The 18,095-nt window shown below is 39.0% G+C and overlaps 1 protein-coding gene across 1 annotated transcript in view; it reads left to right on the plus strand.

The window, feature by feature from the left end:
- ZC3H12B (zinc finger CCCH-type containing 12B) overlaps positions 1 to 12,172 on the plus strand; it is a 166,294-nt gene extending 154,122 nt beyond the window's left edge. Inside the window, exons 7-9 of the mRNA XM_036439905.2 lie at positions 8,623 to 8,857; positions 9,470 to 9,576; positions 10,758 to 12,172. Of these exons, the coding sequence (XP_036295798.1) occupies positions 8,623 to 8,857; positions 9,470 to 9,576; positions 10,758 to 12,172 (1,757 nt within the window). The remainder of the gene's footprint in view (positions 1 to 8,622; positions 8,858 to 9,469; positions 9,577 to 10,757) is intronic.
- The last annotated feature ends 5,923 nt before the right edge of the window (positions 12,173 to 18,095 follow it).

The raw sequence follows: 18,095 nt of genomic DNA on the forward strand, positions 1-18,095 counted from the left end.
AGGAACAAATTGGTATTACAACTAAAATACAGAAAAATTTCCTGAATAATCAACAGAAAACTCGAAGGAGAGAACCTTCGGATTGAAAGTGAAGACTGCATAGAAACTGGTAGGAGGGGCAAAGCCTAAAAGGGTGGGCCAGGTGCTCACAGACAGCAACTGAAGTCCCAGAGAGATATCTCAGTTGTGGGGGGTTGCCATTGAAAATTCTAGGATCTGTCTACGGCCATACCACCCTGAACGCGCCCGATCTCGTCTGATCTTGGAAGCTAAGCAGGGTCGGGCCTGGTTAGTACTTGGATGGGAGAATTCTAGGATCTATTATCAAAGCTGGGCCCCCTAACATCGAGTACCAAAACTGAGGAGGTACCTACATAACAGATGGCTATGAAAAGCAGTGGAGTACTGTCTGCCAGAGAGTAATAGCTGAAAATTCAGGCACCCTCTTAAAGGGCCAACACACAAAATTCCCTGTGGAGCTACCCACCTTGTGCTCCAGCAGAGAGAGGGTGAAATGGACTAGAGCTGTGAGAGCAGAAGCCAGGACTGGGGATTCAGTCGATAGAGTTCAGAAAGAAGACACCCCAAGTTTCCTGGGCTGAGTCATTCCCTCATACAGCGGAGGATATCTTTCCCACATAGACATTTGCCTTGCAGTGGGCAGGGGGAGGGAAGACAATTGACACACCCTGTTGGAAAACACATTACCCTGAGGCTTTTTAAGAGACTAAAAATAAAAATTAGCCTCCAGGCAGAAGCAATTGTCCCACCATGTTGAAAAAACATTTCACCACACCTAAGGACTATTGCCTGGAAGGCAATTCAAGTCAGAATCCTAGCAGTCTGTAGGCAAAGGCAGTCTCTGGAGGTTTTAAATCTTTGTCTGCTCTAATTATTTAAAAAGCCTTTAACATTACCCTGTACTAGAGATTGAGAGGTGTAGGGAATCTACCTAAGACATAGTCACAAACCCAAATAGAAAGCCAAAATGAAGAGATAAAGAAACAACTCCAGCCGAAACCGGTTTGGCTCAGTGGATAGAGCATTGGCCTGCAGACTGAAAGGCCCTGGCTTTGATTCCGGTAAAGGGCATGTACCTTGGTTGCAGGCACATCCCCAGTGGAGGGGAAGAGGGGGTGCAGGAGGCAGCTGATCGATGTACCTCTCCTCATCGATGTTTCTAACTCTCTATCTCTCTCCCTTCCTCTCTGTAAAAAATCAATAAAATATATTTTTAAAAAAGAAAAAGAAAGAAACAACTCCAAATGAAATAACTGGAGAATTCTCTAGAAGAAGAGCTAAATGAAGCAGAGAGAAGAAATTTATCTGAAGTAGAGTTCAGAGTAATGATAGTAAAGATGCTCAACAGCATAAAAAAGATATAGTAACTATGAAAAAAAAAAAAAAAAAAAGAATAGTCCGAAAAAAAGAATGGCATAACACAAATAAAGAATACATAGCAGGTTAGGGAAAGGAATACACAGCAGATTAGGGGAAGCTGAGGTCTGAATCAGTGAATTAGAAGACAGAATTGAAAATATCACTCCATCCAAAAATCAAAAAGAAAAAACAATTAAAAAACAGAAGGACAGATTAAGGCAGCTGTGGGACATAACAATATTGGAATAGCAGGTGTGCCCAAAGAGGCAGAAAGGAGAAAGGCATAGAGAAGGTGTTTGAAGAAATAAAGGCAGAAAACTTCCCTAACTTGGTAAAGGAAAAAGTCACACAAGTTCAGGAAGCACAGAGAACCCCAAACAAGAGGAACCCCAAACAGGCCCATGCGAAGAAACATCATAATTAAAATGCCAAAAATTAAGGACAAAGAGCAAATCTTAAAGGCAGTAAGAGAAAAGAAAATTGTTAACTACAAAAGAGTTCCCATAAGGCTGACACCAGATTTCTCATCAGAAACTCTACAGGCCAGAAGACAATGGCATGAAGTACTCAAGGTAATGGAAAGCAAGGATCTGGGACCAAGATTACTATATCCAGCGAGGCTATCATTCAAAATAGATGGTCAATAAAGATCTTACAGAAGGGGGGAAAAAATAGGCTAAAGGAGTACATCACCACCAACCCAGCATTACAAGAAATGCTAAAGGGATTACTGTAATGAGAAGAAGAAACAGAGAAACCTAGTCATACAGAATTAAAATGGCAATAAATAAGTACCTATCAATAATAACTTTAAATGTAAATGGATTAAATGCACCAATCAAAAGGCATAGGGTAGCTGAATTGATACAAAAACATGACACAACTATATGCTGTCTACAAGAGACATGCCTCAAAACAAAAGATACACACAGGATGAGAGTAAAGGGATGGGAAAAAATTTTCCAAGAAAATGGAAATAAAAAGTTGGATTAGTAATACTCATATCTGACCAAAAAAAATAATAATAATAAAATAAAATAACAACTTTAAAATGAAGGCAATCACAAGAGACAACAAAGGTCACTACACAATACTAAAGGGATCTATCCAACAAGAGGATATAACCCTGGTAAACAAATATGCACCCAATAGAGAAGCAACTAAATATATAAGTGCACACGGATCATTCACAAAGATAGACCACTTGTTAGGACACAAAATAAGTCTCTACAAGTTCAAGAATATTGAAATCATATCAAGCATCTTCTCAGATCACAGTGGAATGAAATTAGAAATCAACTAGAGTAAAAACACCCCAAAAAATTCCAACACATGGAGGCTAAATAGCATGTTACTAAACAATGAATGGGTTGTGAAGAGATCAAGAAGGAATAAAAAACTTCCTGCAAACAAATGAAAATGAACACACAACAACCCCAAATCTCTGGGACATAGCAAATGCAGCCCTGAAATGGAAGTTCATAGCACTACAGGCATACCTCAAAAAACAAGAAAAATCAGCAATATATTATTTTACACTATAACTTAAAGAACTAGAAAGAGAACAACAAAAAAATCCCATAGTTAGTAGAAGAAAGGAAATAATAAAGATTAGAGCAGAAATAAATGACATAGTGACTAAAAAAATCAATAAAACCAAGAGCTGGTTCCTTGAATGAATAAACAACATTGATAAGCCATTAGCTAAACTCATTAAAACAAACAAACACATACACACACACACACACACACACACACACACACACACACACACACAAAGAGAAAGAACCCAAATATATAAAATCAGAAATGAACGTGGAGGAGTAACCTCTGATACCACAGAAATACAAAGGATTATAAGAAAATACTATGAACAACTATATGCCAACAAGCTGGACAATGTGGATGAAATAGTCAAATTTCTAGAAATACGCAATCTCCCAAAACTGAATCAGAAAGAATAAAAAAAAAACTTGAATAGGCCAATAATAATTTATGAAATAGAAGCAGTAATCAAAAACCTCCTACCAAACAAAAGCCTAGGTGTGGAAGGCTTCACAGGGAAGTTTTACCATAAGAAGAACTAACTCCTATACTCCTCAAACTATTTCAGAAAATCCAAGAGCAACTGAAGCCGGTTTGGCTCAGTGGTAGAGCGTCGGTCTGCGGACTGAAAGGTCCCAGGTTCGATTCCTGTCAAGGGCATGTACATTGGTTGCGGGCACATCCCCAGTAGGGGGTGTGCAAGAGGCAGCTGGCCGATGTTTCTCTTTCATCGACGACGTTTCTAACTCTCTATCTCTCTCCCTTTCTCTCTGTTAAAAATCAATAAAATATATTTAAAAAGAAAGAAAGAAAGAAAGAAAATCCAAGAGCAAGGAACACTTCCAAACTATTTTTGTGAGGACAGTATTATCTTAATTCCAAAACCAGATAAAGACACTACAAAGAAAGAGAATTACAGGCTAATATCCCTAATGAACATGGGTGCTAAAATCCTCAACAAAATATTAGCAAATTGCATCCAGCAATATATTAAAAAGATCATACACCATGAAGAAGTGGGATTTATTCCCGGGATGCAAGGCTGGTATAATATTCTCAAATCAATAAATGTGTTATATCACATGAACAAGTTAAGTGACAAAATCACATGATTATATCAATAGATGCAGAAAAAGCAACAATTTTTTATAAAAACTCTCAGCAAGCCCCAACCAGTTTGGCTCAGCGGATATAGCATCGGCTGGGGACTCAAGGGTCCCAGGTTTGATTCTGGTCAAGGGCATATGCCTGGGTTGTGGGCTCAGTCCAATGTGTAAGAGGCAACCAATCAATGATTCCTTCTCATCATTGACGTTTCTATCTCTCACTTCCTCTCCTTTCCTCTATGAAATAAATAAAAATATATTTTTACAAAACTCTCAGCGAAATGGGAATAGAGGGAGCATATCTCAACGTGATAAATATCATATATGACAAACCTACAGCCAACATCATACTCAATGGGCAAAAACCAAATCCATTTCTCTTAAGAACAGGAAAAAGACAGGGATGTCCACTTTCACTGCTCCTGTTTGACATAGTACTGGAAGTGCTAGCCATAATGATCAGACAAGAAGAAATATAAGGCATCCCAATTGGAAAAGAAGTAGTAAAACTGTCATTCACAGATGACATTATATTGTACTTAAAAAAACCCAAAGACTCCATAAAAAAACTACTAGACTTAATAAATGAATTCAACAATGTAGCAGGATACAAAACTAACACTCAGAAATCTATGGCTTTTTTTATACACTGATAATGAACTCACATAAAGAAAAACAATCCCATTTACTATTGCAACAACAAAATAATTAAGATGCCTAGGAATAAAATTAACTAAGGAGGTAAAAGACCTGTACTTGGAAAACTATAGCACGTTGAAAAAAGACAGAAGAAGACATAAACAAATAGAAGAATATACTATGTTCATGGATTGGTGGAATCAATGTCATTAAAATGTCCATAATATCCAAAGCAATCTATAGTTTCAATCCAATCCCTAGAACAAACTTTCCAATAATTCATATGACATAAAGAAGAACAATGTTGGAGGGATCACAATACCAGATATCAAGCTATACTACAAAGTCACTGTTCTCAAAACTGTCTGATACTGGCACAAGAACAGACATATAGATCAATGGAACAGAACAGAGAACCCAGAAATTGACCCAAACCATTATGCTCAATTAATATTTGACAAAGGAGGCAAGAGCATACAATGGAGTCGAGAGAGTCTCTTCAATAAATGGTGTTGGGAAAATTGGACAGAAACATGCAAAAAAATGAAACTAGACCACCAACTTACACCATACACAAAAAATAAACTCAAAATAGATAAAGGACTTAAATGTAATATAGGAAACCATAAAAATCTTAGAAGAATCCATAGGCAGCAAATATCAGACATATGTTAGAGCAATATCTTTACTGATACAGCACCTAGGACAATGGAAACTAAGGAGAAAATAAACAAATGGGACTACACAAAATAAAAAAGCTTTTGCACAGCAAAAGAAACCATCAAAAGAACAACGGGAAAGCCCACTGCATGGAAAAACATATTTGCAAATGTTATCTCTGATAAGCTTTTAATCTCCAAAATTTATAGGGAACTCATACAATTTAACAAAAGGAAGATAAATAATCCAATCAAAAAATGGGCAAAGGACCAAAATAGACACTTTTTGAAAGAGAACATTCAGAAGGCCAAGAGACATGAAAACATGCTCAAAGTCACTAATCATCCGAGAGATGCAAATCAAAATGATCATGAAGTACCATTTCACACCTGTCAGAATGGCTATCATCAACAAATCAACAAATGACAAGTGCTGGTGAGGATGCGGAGAAAAGCTACCTCTCCGTGCACTGCTGGTGGGAATGCAGACCAGTGCAGCCACTGAGGAGAACTGTATGGAGTTTCCTCAAAAAACTAAAAATAGAACTCCCATTTGACGAGCATTCCTACTGCTAGGAATATATCCAAAAAATCAGAAACACCAATCAGAAAGGATATATGCACTCCTAATGTTCATAGCACAATTTACAATAGCTAAAATTTGGAAACAGCCTAAGTGCCCATCAGCAGATGAATGTATTAAAAATGTGGTACATCTACACAATGGAATACTACGCTGCTGTAAAAAAGAAAGGGCTCTTACCATTTGCAACAGCATAGATGGATCTGGAGAGCATTATGCTAAGTGAAATAAGCTAGTCAAGAGAAAGATAAATATCACATAATCTCACTCATTTGTGGAATATAATAAACAACATATACTGATGAACAAAAATAGAGCTAGAGAAAAAATACTTTAGAATATAATTGAAGTAACCCTGTTATTTGCAGATTTTTAATATTTACTACAACTTTTGTCATATTATATTATGTAAGTACAGTTTTGGTAATATTATATTTAAAATATTTTTTCTATAAATGTTGTTTATTGCATGTACTATATTTAAAATCGTTTTTCTTGAGATAAAAAAATGAATATTTTTCCAAATAAAACCATCATTCTGTTGTGGCATACAACAGTTAAATAGAGACACCTTCAATTCAGCAAAGAGTCTAGCACACATTTTGAAAAAAGGTGTGCTTTTCTATTTTACCCTAGGGGTGTTGAACTCAATCAGAGAAGGGGCCAAAATCTAAAATCCATCCTAAATCGCGGGCCGAATGGTTTACTGAACAGTCATAAACTGTCTTTGTGATGGAAACGCAGCGGAGTGCAGTGATGACAGCGCGGTGCGAGCCACATTGCAAGGCCTGGCGGGACGGATTTGGCCCGCGGGCCTTGTGTTTGACACATGTGGCTACAGAGTAAAGGAGGTTGAATCTGGTTATGAACATGACTAAAGATTCTTTGGTAGAAAATTAATCTCATTCTGTACTAGAGAAGTGATATTGTATTTGAAATTAGGGGGCAGAATAGAGAGAGAGAGAGGTCTCATGGCAAAGTCAACTTATCCACAGGGTCCATGATGATAATTTTAAGTTCCCATAGAAATATTTCAAAATTTTATTTTTTAAATTATTTTTTTTCTATTTTTAAAATTATTTTAAAGTCCTCATGTGAATACAAGGTGGGGGGGGGCAGGGAGAAAGAGAGAGAGAGAGAGAGAGAGAGAGAGAGAGAGAGAGAGAGAGACTGACTTTGATTGATTGCATTCTGTATATGCCCCAACTGGGGATCCAACCTGCAACCCAGTTATGTGCACTTACCGGGAATTGAACCAGCAATCTTTCAGTGCACTGGATAATGCTCAACTAACTGAGCTACTCTGGATGGACATAATGCTTTAATTTATTTTCTTTTTTAACATCAGGAGGAAAAAAATTGGCTATAATGATGATTAAATAATAATATATCTAACTAGATTATTTGTTCTTATATCAGTGTAATTGTAAAGTATAATTTTAAATATTTATTTATGGAAGAAGGGCCCATGAAGGCAAAACTGCCAAAAATCCACAAAAATAATATGCAGCCCTAATGTTAGGAAGCTCACTGTATTCACTAACAACAATATGTGAAGCTAGCTCTTTATATTTCAGACCATATAGAACCCAGTCCTCTGAGTATTAGCTATTGGCTGATGTGAAAATTAGAAAGTCCAGTGAATGGCTATTGGAGCTGTCTGCCAGCAGCTGACCAGGCTCCCAGACTCAGTCTGAGGGTGGATCCTGGCCTATTTGTATGCAGCCTTCTTTTTCTCAACAATTAAGAGGCCAAAAGGAAAGATGGGCAGTACTAAGATACCACAGCTTGATGTTTTCCCTTAGTTGTGGCCTTCCTTTGGGCAGAAGGTAAAAACAGAAGTCCCTAGGAATGATGCTTTATTCTCCTAGTGGCAGACACATCCTCAGTATACTGCCCTATTTTCTTCAGTAGCTAAAATCTGGTACACTAGTGTGTGTTTTTTTTTTTTTTAATATAATTTTATTTATTTCAGAGAGGAAAGGATACAGGGAGAGAAATAGAAACAACAATGATGAGAATCATTGATCGGCTGCCTCCTGCATACCCCACACTGGGGATTGAGCCCACAACCCAGACACGTGCCCTGATCAGGAATTGAACCATGACCTCCTAGTTGATAGGTCAACCCTCAACCACTTTGCAACACCAGCTAGGCTGGTGCTTAAGTTTTTAGCTGCATAAATTCTAGAATATTAGTGATATTTCTCATTCTTCATGGTAGGTTAAAACTTAGTTGTTATTGAATCCAGTTCCCTCATTTTTTTATTCACCGGAGGATATGTTTTTATTGATTTTTCTTTTTAGAGAGGGAGACACACACAGAGAGAAACATTGATGTGAGAGAGAAACATTGATTGGTTGCCTCCCATATGTTCCCCAACCAGAGATTGAACCCGCAATCTAGGTATGTGCCCTGACTGGGAATCTAATTTGCAACCTTTCGGTTTATGGGACAACACTCCAACCCACTGAGTCACACTGGCCAGGGCTCCAGTTCCTTCATTTTATCTAAAAGAAAGCTGAAATCCAAAGGGAAAGGTGACTTATCTAAGGTCACAATTCATATTGGTGCCACAGCCAGGAATAGAGGCAACTTTCTCTCTAAGGGAAAATAATATATTCATCTAGTACCAATTTATAGATTCATAATGTTGTTAATTTCCAAAGATAATTTCTACTCCGTGGCATATTATACATATTTTAACAGATCAAGATATCCTACGAAAACTGGAGAAGGAGAAGATTCTTGTCTTCACACCATCCCGAAGGGTCCAAGGCAGGAGAGTTGTCTGCTACGATGACCGATTCATAGTCAAACTGGCTTTTGATTCCGATGGCATCATTGTATCCAATGATAACTATCGAGACCTTCAAGTTGAAAAGCCAGAATGGAAGAAGTTTATAGAAGAGCGATTGCTGATGTATTCTTTTGTGAATGACAAGTATGTTTCCTTCCTGTAGACTTTGAATAGCCTAAATCCAAGTTACCACTAGGAATAGATTTCATTTCATATCAGTAAACATTTACTGAACACTTATTGTGTACCATGCATTATGCTGGCTGACATGGGGATAAAATGCTGGATAAGAAACAAAACTTACCCTTAACAAGAGACAACCATAGTATGTTGTGATAAGTGCTATGGTTACAATTTTTAAATTGTTTTATCTATGTGAAACAATAGGAAAAGGCTTCACAGAGATGACATTTGAGCTGAAGTTTACAGATAGAGGAGAGGGGGCTGCTGGGCCTTACAGGTAAAGGAGACATCATGAATAAAGCTCTAAAGGTGTGGAAGTGGGTTACATGTTGAGGAAAACCACAGGCATACTAGTTTGGCTGGGACATATAGTCCATGACAGATTTATATACAGGAAAAATCATTTTATTGTGATCAAGGGGGAACAGAGAGAAAAAATGCTGGCTTAGCAAAAGATAGAGTTGAGACGGGAAGGGCAATTACGAGGCTGTGACAATAGTAATGAAGATATAAACTTCTGATAAGGAGTATTGGGAACAGAAGGGAAGACATTTATCTCTTGCTTGCTTTCAGATTTATGCCTCCAGATGATCCTTTAGGGCGCCATGGCCCAAGCCTTGAAAATTTCTTAAGAAAGAGACCTGTTGTTCCTGAACACAAGAAGCAACCATGCCCTTATGGTGAGTACCTTATGTGCAAAACTGAGTTCTGTACTAAGGAAAGCATAAGGACTCTGTGTATACTTTCTCTTCAAGATTTCCCTTTCCAATGGAAAATTCTGGCTTGTCTACTTTCTGTGAGTTAAAGTCTTGTCTTCATGTATTTTCATTTAGGTATTTAAAGAAACATCCTAGAAACTGCATGAGAAAAGGATAACTATAATTGAAAAGATTAGTTGTTGCTTGTTAAAATTAGTTGTTATGTACTTGTGTTGTAGCTGCCTCTGTTCTGAGCAGTGTTGCTGGGGCAGGGAAATGCAGAACCCCACAGGGCTTACAGAAGCAGAAAGGACAATGCCAAATTGGGTTTTGCCCCAAGAAAGATATCTCTCAGGCAGGTGATTGCACCCTCTGTCAACTAACAACTTCTCTTCAGATCTGTACTTTCCAATTTGCTTCTAAACTTTAGTTTCATTTACTTTTTGAAAATACAGATTTATAGAGTCCTTTAATGATCTTCCTCAAGTTCCTCTGTTACAAAGTTTGTGAGCTTAACAGTGCAACATGGGCTGCCTGGTCTGAGGCTACTTCGGATGTTCAGTCTTTCGGGGTTAATCATTTGTTTATGAACATCTGGGTTTTTGTCCTCAATTAACATTTATTTAAATCAGAATAGTTTCATGTTCATTATCTTCATTTAATCTTTACAATAACCCTATAATATAGGAATAATTGCAAACCTTGTTTACAGAAGAGGAAACTGAGGCTCAGGAAATAGTCACTCCCCAAGGTCACGTGGCTAGTAAGAGACATAGCTGGAATTGAAACTCAACTCTGACTGGCCTCCAAGCTTGTGCTCTTTGCATTGCACCATACTGCCTGCTACTGCTCTACACCACTTCAGCACATAGGTTATGCCTAGGCAAAGTTGTGAATTATAGGAAAATGAAGGCTGTTCAACTGCTTAGCTCCTAGCTTTCACACTGCAGTTTCCTCCCCAGCTTTCTTCTTCTTCTCTCTCCCCTCACAGTGTGTGATGCCTCCTTGGTGTTGTCTGTCTCTCATCTTTATGGAAAGTTACTTTTTGCCTTAACTCCAAACAGTAAAACTCTAACCTGAGTGACCAGATTGTTACGACAGTTTCTGGCACAGAGAGTCACTCCACTATGAGAGAGGTCTTACCCCAAGGCATTATTTTTCAGGCAAAAAATGCACCTACGGCCACAAGTGCAAATACTACCATCCGGAGCGGGCCAACCAACCCCAGCGTTCGGTGGCTGATGAGCTCCGCATCAGTGCCAAACTATCCACAGTGAAAACTATGAGCGAAGGCACCCTGGCCAAATGTGGTACAGGGTTGTCTAGTGCCAAAAGTGAGATAACCTCAGAAGTCAAGCGTGTGGCCCCTAAGCGCCAATCAGATCCCAGCATCCGATCGGTGGCTGTGGAACCTGAGGAATGGCTGTCCATTTCCCGTAAGCCTGAGGCCAGTTCTGTACCCTCACTTGTGACCGCCCTAAGTGTCCCCACAATCCCACCTCCCAAAAGCCATGCAGTGGGTGCACTCAACACTCGTTCGGCCAGTAGCCCAGTGCCAGGATCCTCTCATTTCCCCCACCAGAAGTCTTCACTGGAGCATATGGCCAGCATGCAGTACCCCCCAATCCTGGTTACCAACAGCCATGGGACCCCTATTAGTTATGCCGAGCAATACCCAAAGTATGAGTCCTTGGGGGACCATGGCTACTATTCAATGTTAGGTGACTTCTCCAAAATGAACATCAACAGCATGCATAATCGAGAGTACTACATGGCTGAAGCAGACTCGGGGATGTATGCCAGGAATCCCAACCTCTGTCCAGACAGCCGTATGAGCCATACCAGGAATGACAACTATTCCTCTTACAACAACCTGTACTTGGCTGATGCCCATCCTGAGGGCAGTTTGAAGCTGCATCGCTCAGCATCTCAAAACCGTCTTCAGCCTTTTTCTCATGGTTACCATGAAGCCTTAATGCGAGTGCAGAGCTATGGCCCAGAGGATTCTAAGCAAGCCCCCCACAAGCAGTCGGTCCCCCACTTGGTTCTGCATGCCCAGCACCCAGCAACTGGAGCACGATCTAGCTGTCCTGGAGACTACTCCATGCCTCATAATATCCATCCTGGGGCAACCTCCCAGCCAGGACGTGCCCTGGTGATGACTCGGATGGACAGCATTTCTGACTCACGCCTCTATGAGAGCAACCCCATGAGGCAAAGACGACCTCCTCTGTGCCGGGAACAACATGCCAGCTGGGACCCACTGCCTTGTACAACTGACTCTTATGGCTACCATTCCTATCCCTTGAGTAACAACCTCATGCAGCCATGCTATGAACCAGTGATGGTACGGAGCGTGCCTGAAAAGATGGAGCAGCTTTGGAGGAATCCTTGGGTTGGAATGTGCAATGATTCCAGGGAGCATATGATCCCAGAGCACCAGTATCAGACCTACAAGAACCTCTGCAATATTTTCCCTTCCAACGTCGTTCTTGCAGTGATGGAGAAGAATCCTCATACAGCAGATGCCCAGCAGCTGGCAGCCTTGATTGTTTCTAAGCTTAGGGCTGCACGTTGACATGACATAGCATCTATTCCTTCATACAAATAATATTAATACTAATAATGCACTAATACTGTGGTAACAAACTAATAATTGTGTGTTGCGCTTTAAAAGTTGCAGACTGTTAATGTCATTGAAGCACATAACAACCCTGTGAGATAAGTTTTACTAATGTGTGTTTCCTAGACAAGGAAACTGAAGCTCAGTCAGATTAAATTATTTGCCAAGTTCACACTACTAGCAAATGACCAAATCAGGACTCACACCCAAGTCCTCTGATTCCAAGTCTCATACTCTTTTGCACTGCACTATGCAGGTAATGGAGGATAAAACCCAGAGGGAGAGGCCCAAGTATAAGAAACCCAAGAGATTCCATTATGAACGTTATAATAGTTACACATTTTATATTACAAAGTACTGATGACATATCTAATTTAGAGAACATCAAGATCAGGTCATATGTTGAATTAACCTTTTAGAATTCTTAATAGGAATATTTAAAGCTATTTAAAAGCAAATGCATACTTTATTGCATGGATATTTGACCATTTAATATCTTTATTAACCAAGCTATAGAGTCACATCAAAGCTTCTAGAGCTATATTTCAAAACTACTGCTAGGAATTATATTGCATGAATGACTGTATGCATTTAGTTTGAAATGTGTGCATATCTCTGTATAACTTTTTATATAGTGATAAGATAGGCTCTGCACAATCCTTAGTCTACAGCTAAACAAATCAAAATCTGAGTTGATAATTTTATGTCATATTTCATACTTTCAACTCATTTTTAAAATGAAATTACATGCCAATATTTGAACATTGTTTTCTTAGGTAACAGAGCAAACTATTTCCTTTGCACTTTTTTACTTATCAACATTTATTAACAGTTGTTAGTTTTAAGTCTCTTCACCTCAGCAATTTAGGGATCATATTGCTGCTATCTCCTGCAGAATAGTTGATTGATAAGCTCAAGTTTCAAGCATAGTAGGTGTGTGCTAGACAAGCACAGAAGAGTTTGACCAGGGCCAAGGAATTTACTACCAGAAAGATGGCCAAACTTATGCGGCATTATATGATGAACAAAAAGCTGCACTCAAGAAGGGTCTTGGATTTCTTGATGAGCTTTGGACTTCTGATCTATGCAGTATTCAACATCACAGAATGGAATGTAATGGAGGACAGTGCACAGACATGTAATCCACTTTCTCCTGCTGTCCACCCTTTGGGCAATAAAGCCGAACATTAGTAGAGCAGAATTTCTTTAGGAAACAAAACCAGGGGATTTTCTAGATAGAAAAAGGTAGCTTCCAACAGAGGATGCTACATTTTTTCTAATAGCTGGCTGGCTCAGTTATGCACTTCAAATACATGCCAAGAGAGTAAACTTGCCCTTTGATAACTCTTAGATGCATTACTAAAGAAGGCAGGACTTTGGGTTGAGTGGCATCATTTGCACAACTTGTTATCTTGCTCAGGGTGGGAACCTTTATAGCTAAATGCCTCTAGAAGAGGCATTTGTAGTTTTTCCTTTTTTAAAGTTGTAGTAAATGAACCCCCTTTTGAATCTATTGTATAGTTCAGCATTTTGAACCAGGACCAGCTCACTATTTCGTGAGCCAGAATTTGATAATTTCTATGGTCATTTTTTCATAAAAGTTAAGAAGGCCTGGCCTTGGCCTTTTGTTTCTTCATGAGAAAGTGTGACACTGCCTATAAATGTTTCTTACTCTGAAACACTCCGAATGTGAGGCTGTAGTCAGGGTTGTTTCTGGTGGTTTGATAATGGCTTGCCTACTCTTTATTGGCTCTCCATATCTGTCCTAGTTGATCAAAACTGTACATCAACAAATGTTTCCCTTCTGTTAACCATAGCTTCACATTTATGTCCTACCCTCTGATTTTTCCATCCCCCAGCATATTGAGGTGTAAAAGTATTTTCTATCATGTAGGTCCATAGAGAGTAACAGCTGCCACTGAAGTGCTTCCTATTTCACACAAACACCATTTCATACTTTCAACTTCTCGCATCTTCTAAATCTGTCCTAAATCAGGGTATTTGACAATCTTAGAGGACTCTATTGCCTTTGTGCCAGTTAATTCATCTTCCTACCCAAATCATCAATGGCACCAGTGTCTACCACCTGCACAATTTACCAGGAAGCACAAGATTAATCTTGTCAGTTACAATTCATCTTGAACATGTTCATGTTTAGTACTCAAAAAAGTATAAGCTCCTCCCAATGCAGAAAATATTTTTAAGGTAGAATATATATTTCTTATTTCCTAAAAACAATTGTCATTCTCTTTTCAGAAAATGTGTATGAACCAAAGCTGCTAGGAGCAATGCCTAAATAACCAGAAATGACCTTTTGTTGATACAAATTGTATCTCTTTTTTTCCTGATTGTATAGTAACAAATGTACAAAACTCATCTTAAACTAGGTTTGGTACTGATTTTCACCATGATGTTTGTGGCACTGTGTGTCACAAGGAAGTAGCCCAGGAGACATGAGAGAGCTTTTATTTCCAAATGGCAGTAGTAGTTCATAGATAAAGACAGTTTATCAAGGCCTCTTTATTACTATGTGCACATTGTATATACAGTTTCAAGCATTATATTGCAATAAATTCTCCTTAGCCTATTAAATTTAATATGTCCTTGCAAAAGGAATTTTGTATATCAACTGTAAGTGTTAGTGAGTCATTTGCAGGAATTGGTAAGTAGAGCTATACAATTATGAATACATAAATCCAGCTTGTTTCTTAATGAAGTTATTAGAGAAACATTTTCTTTACATGGAGGCCTGCACACTTCTTGACTTTTCCATTGTGTCTGCTATTATAAAACAGCAAATACAAAGAAGCATTGGAACCTACTTGGCTTCCTTGATAATGAAATCAAGCTTTCTTTATGAACCTAAGTGGGTGTCCTTCAGGATATTTACCTCAAAGCACTCAGCAGGGGTTACTGCACAGTGTTTTGTCTGGTTTTCAAGCAGTAGTACATTTTGCAAGAGGTGCTTTGCAATTTTAATTCTTCCACTGAGTTTCTGAACTCATGGAAAGTCTACGCTTGTTCAGACTTCAGATTTTGTCGATTTTGTGATTTTGTGGTTGTTATATTTTATTTCAACCTGAGGAAGTGTGACTCTGGAGTGGCATGTTCAATCCAGGGAACCTTTTCAAAGGTAGCATACAGCCACTACACTCTCTCTGAGGTGCAAGGTATGGAAGGGAGGAGGACAGATATCTTTTGGAAATGGCCTACAAACTTTTCTTCTAAGTAATTATTTCTGTCCCTTTCTCTCTCCCCCTCTCTCTGCTAGTTTCCAGGAGAATACTTCTAAATCCCATTTTTCTATTTTAGAATAAATTGTCTTTATACAATATTCAAACATTGATACCCATTAACCTTTGGCGCTGGGTTTTCCTCTAATATAAAATTCATTGGAAATACCATTATATCTATGCTATACAAATGCCCTTTTTGAGAGCCAATTTTTTTCCCTCCCTCCCTCCCTCCCTCCCTCCCTTCCTCCCTTCCTCCCTCCTTCCCTCTCTTCCTTCCTTGATACCATTATATCTATGCTATACAAATACCCTTTTTGAGGGCCAATTTCCCTCCCTCCCTCCTTTCCTTCTTTCTTGGAGATACCATTATATCTATACTATACAAATGCCCCTTTTGAGGGCCAATTTCCCTCCCTCCTTTTCTCCCTTCCTTCCAGATATGTTTTTATTAGAGAGAGAAATATTAATGTGAAAGAGAAACATCGATTAGTTGCCTCTGGTACATGCCCCAACTGGGGCTCAAAACTTCAATCTGGGTATGTGTCCTGACTGGGAATCAAACCCATGACCCTTTGGGGTACAGGGAGATGCTCCAACCAACTGAGCCACACTGGCCAGGGCTGAGGGCCAATTTTAATACACTTTGTTTTACTCTGTGAACCAGGTCTGGAACTACACAGGGAAAGTAATGTTAAGCTGTCCAAAGAGTCCTGCTCAGGTCTCCTGCTAACTCTTCTCTGCCTTCCCCTAGTTTGCTTCTCCTCAGGTTTGACACTGAGGAGTATATAGTCGTCAAATGAAATGACTTTAGTTCTCATTGGAAACCAAACCAGTATATTTTGGGAACCTGCGTGTCTAAAGTAGTCAATGCCTTTGAAAAGACTCAGAATGTTCAATATGTATCCATATTGTAGCTAGCTATATACATAGGCAGATTGACTATTTTCCATCCTGGTTTGTGAATCATTGAGCTATAGTAGTTTGCTTTATCTATTTGTAGGATTAAACAATACTGTTTAATGGTTGTAAACTTTTATAAAATCTCTTTGGGTTTTTTGTTTGACCCAAACATAATGTAAGTCTCAATGACAAAATATACAAAGCTAACCAGAGGTGAGTGAAAACATGTTCCATTCCATTTTGTCTGATTCTATAATGCATGTGCAATGCTTTGCAATATGTTTTTACTAGCATGAATGTGCTATGACTATGATGTTTTAATTTGTTTCACCTATAATAGTGATAGAAAATGGTGTATACTTGACAACAATGAACTGTAACCACTTATTTACTGCATAAACTATTTGACTACTAACCAGTAATGGCTTTGTTTCTTTAAGAACACGATCAAAAATCATACCACACCCATATACATACACACTCTGGTTTGCTCCTTAAAGAATTAAATTTCTGCTGAAACCGGTTTGGCTCAGTGGATAGAGTATCAGCCTGCGGACTGAAGGTTCCCAGGTTTGATTCCAGTCAAGGGCATGTACTTGGTTGCGGGCACATCCCCAGTAGGGGGTATGCAAGAGGCAGCTGATTGATGACTCTCTCTCATAGATGTTTCTAACTCTTTATCTCTCTCCTTTCCTCTCTGTAAAAAAAAATCAATAAAATATTTTTTTTTAAAAGAATTAAATTTCTGTCCTTGAAACTGCCATCTTGAGATAAGCTATAAGGAGAGGGATCTTCCCAAATTAGTTCAACTGAATTTTATCATAGGAGCAGTTTTTGTCTACCAATACAGCTCTAAATGGCAGTCAACTGGAGATTCCCACAGGCTTTGGTGGGGCAAGGCATCCACTAGTGGGTCAGAATAAGTTGGAGAACTCAGATTTGAGGCTTATTTCTGTAAAGAACCTATAGTTTATCCCCTGAATAGCCTCAGGATCACAGAGGCATCGTCTGCTGGGCCTTAGAGCTAGAAGCCACCTGGCACGTTATACTTCACAGAAGTCACTCAGGGTTGTACTGAGCAGCATCAACTCTAGCAGGTTATAGGTGTGGGAACTGAGATTCCTAAAAATGAAGTAATTTTACCAAAGCTTAACAGGGAATTTGTGGCAAAGCCATGAATGAAACCCTCACCTCAGTGCTCCAGACCAGTGAGCCCTTTATCACAGGGTCTGTTCTTCCCTCAGTCCCCTCTGGAGCCTCCTACTCACCCCATCCCTGCCACTCCAAGCCAGTCTCTTCATAAAGGCAGAGGTGGCCATAGTTGCAGAAGAATTCAGCCTAAGAGCCTTTGGGAGGGGCTATTCCTGAATCTAAGACTATCTTTTTTCCCCTTTTATTTTCCTTCTTGAGATTAAGAGTGCTCATCTCTCCCCACCCTCTTCCTCTCTGTGTCCTTCCCCCTGCTGCCTTCTCACACATTTCCCAGGCATACTTATGTCAAGTTCTTACTGAGTACCAAATAGAGGCCTGGCCTATATTGGGCTAGGGAGAGATGAAGAGGAGGAAACACTTCCTGTTTGCTGAAACTTGCACTCTAGTGAGGGAATGAAGTACACTTAGAGGAATAAATTAATAAATTAAGACTTTCATTGTTATAGGATTGTACACCTGAAACTTATATAATGTTATTAGTAGATGTTATCCTAATATTTAATTATTTATTGATGAGAGAGAGAGAGAGA

This window comes from Pipistrellus kuhlii, unplaced genomic scaffold (genome assembly GCF_014108245.1).
Source record: "Pipistrellus kuhlii isolate mPipKuh1 unplaced genomic scaffold, mPipKuh1.p scaffold_m20_p_16, whole genome shotgun sequence".
Lineage (NCBI taxonomy): Eukaryota > Metazoa > Chordata > Mammalia > Chiroptera > Vespertilionidae > Pipistrellus > Pipistrellus kuhlii.